The 1271-nt window shown below is 47.4% G+C and overlaps 1 protein-coding gene across 1 annotated transcript in view; it reads right to left on the bottom strand.

Annotated features, from left to right (window-relative positions):
• Window positions 1-394: 394 nt before the first annotated feature.
• The window catches only part of LOC133362798 (protein Wnt-5a-like), an 18750-nt gene continuing 17873 nt past the window's right edge, over window positions 395-1271 (bottom strand). The window contains exon 7 of the mRNA XM_061581741.1: window positions 395-492. Within this exon, the coding sequence (XP_061437725.1) occupies window positions 395-492 (98 nt within the window). The remainder of the gene's footprint in view (window positions 493-1271) is intronic.

Raw genomic sequence — 1271 nt, 5'->3', positions numbered from 1 at the left:
CTGTTCTTCACCTGAGGATGGCTGCTTGCGTTGTGGCCGAAACGTCGTGAGAATTATTTTATTATTTTTATTTGTATTATTTTATTACTTCCCTTCTACGTGACGACTTTACCGAAAGAACCAAGAAGATGAATCCCTGCAGTCACGAAAGAAGCTTTAAATCGAAACGTAATTTTTTTGTTATTTTTATTATTTTATTACTTCCATTCTACGTGACGACTTTACCGAAAGAACCAACAAGATGAAAGTGTAGCTGGCGGTGTCTCGCACGCGATTGAAGTGTGTAAAGTAGAACGCACGCAGCTCTGAGTGAGGGCTACACGCTCGATGTCGATGCCATTAACAGCTTCGTGCGGGTCGCGATCTCAGGCCACCCCTAGACCGGGTCGCGAGGCTACTTGCAAACGAATTGATCGACGGTCCACGGGCAAAGCTTGCACTTGACGTTCCGCTTGAGCTGCTCCTTGCACCCGCACTGCATCTGCAGCGTGACTGGGGAGGGAACAGCAGAGGGGAGAGCGCTCACGAGGTCAGTTGAACACGTCGGAGGCTTTCGCGACCAGTATTATTCACAATCAACGTTGTTGGGTTTAGATGGCGTTGTTAATACTGGTAGGAACGAAGTGGACCAGCCTACAATAGATTATATCGTCCGTCCGTCCGTCTGACCGTGTAGCAACATCGCCCCCTACTGCAAACACTTGGCAGGACCCGACAAAAACCTTTAGACTCAGTGAGGCTTTCCTGGCTAAACACGTGTAACATTCCCTTATAATTCCCTGAGATAGTTTTAATTAAAACATTTAAATAAAAAATTAACTCACAGCGGCCTAAAGCCTACAGCTAGGCCTGAAGCCTAGAACTAGGCCTCAAACTCTCCCTTCGTATCGTCCGATTAGGTGCAGCAACATCGCCCCCTACTGCAAACACTTGGCAGGACCCTACAAAAACCTTTAGACTCAGTGAGGCTTTCCTGGCTAAACAAGTGTAACAATACATTATGTTTATATTCTTTGGTTACTCGTTCCTAACAGCCCACCACGCAGGGTCCTGTTAAATGTGTCGTGACCCTCCACCACCCGACACGGCCAATCGGTTAAAAAAGTGTCACGTTGACAAAAGACAAAATAGTTCGCTGCTTTAGCCCCCACGCCGGTGTGTTGTTGAAGCGTGAAGCCACAACTTTTACAATTGTTGAGTAGCACTACGACATTTCGCTGGTAATTGCGTCCAGCATCGTCGGGCAATTCGCCAGAACGGTGAGGGGCTCT

Source organism: Lethenteron reissneri, unplaced genomic scaffold, assembly GCF_015708825.2.
Source record: "Lethenteron reissneri isolate LAM-NWPU_2019-01 unplaced genomic scaffold, ASM1570882v1 scaffold_1624, whole genome shotgun sequence".
Lineage (NCBI taxonomy): Eukaryota > Metazoa > Chordata > Hyperoartia > Petromyzontiformes > Petromyzontidae > Lethenteron > Lethenteron reissneri.
Note: the sequence above shows the minus strand (reverse complement) of the source record. Positions and strands in the feature narration are given on the sequence as shown.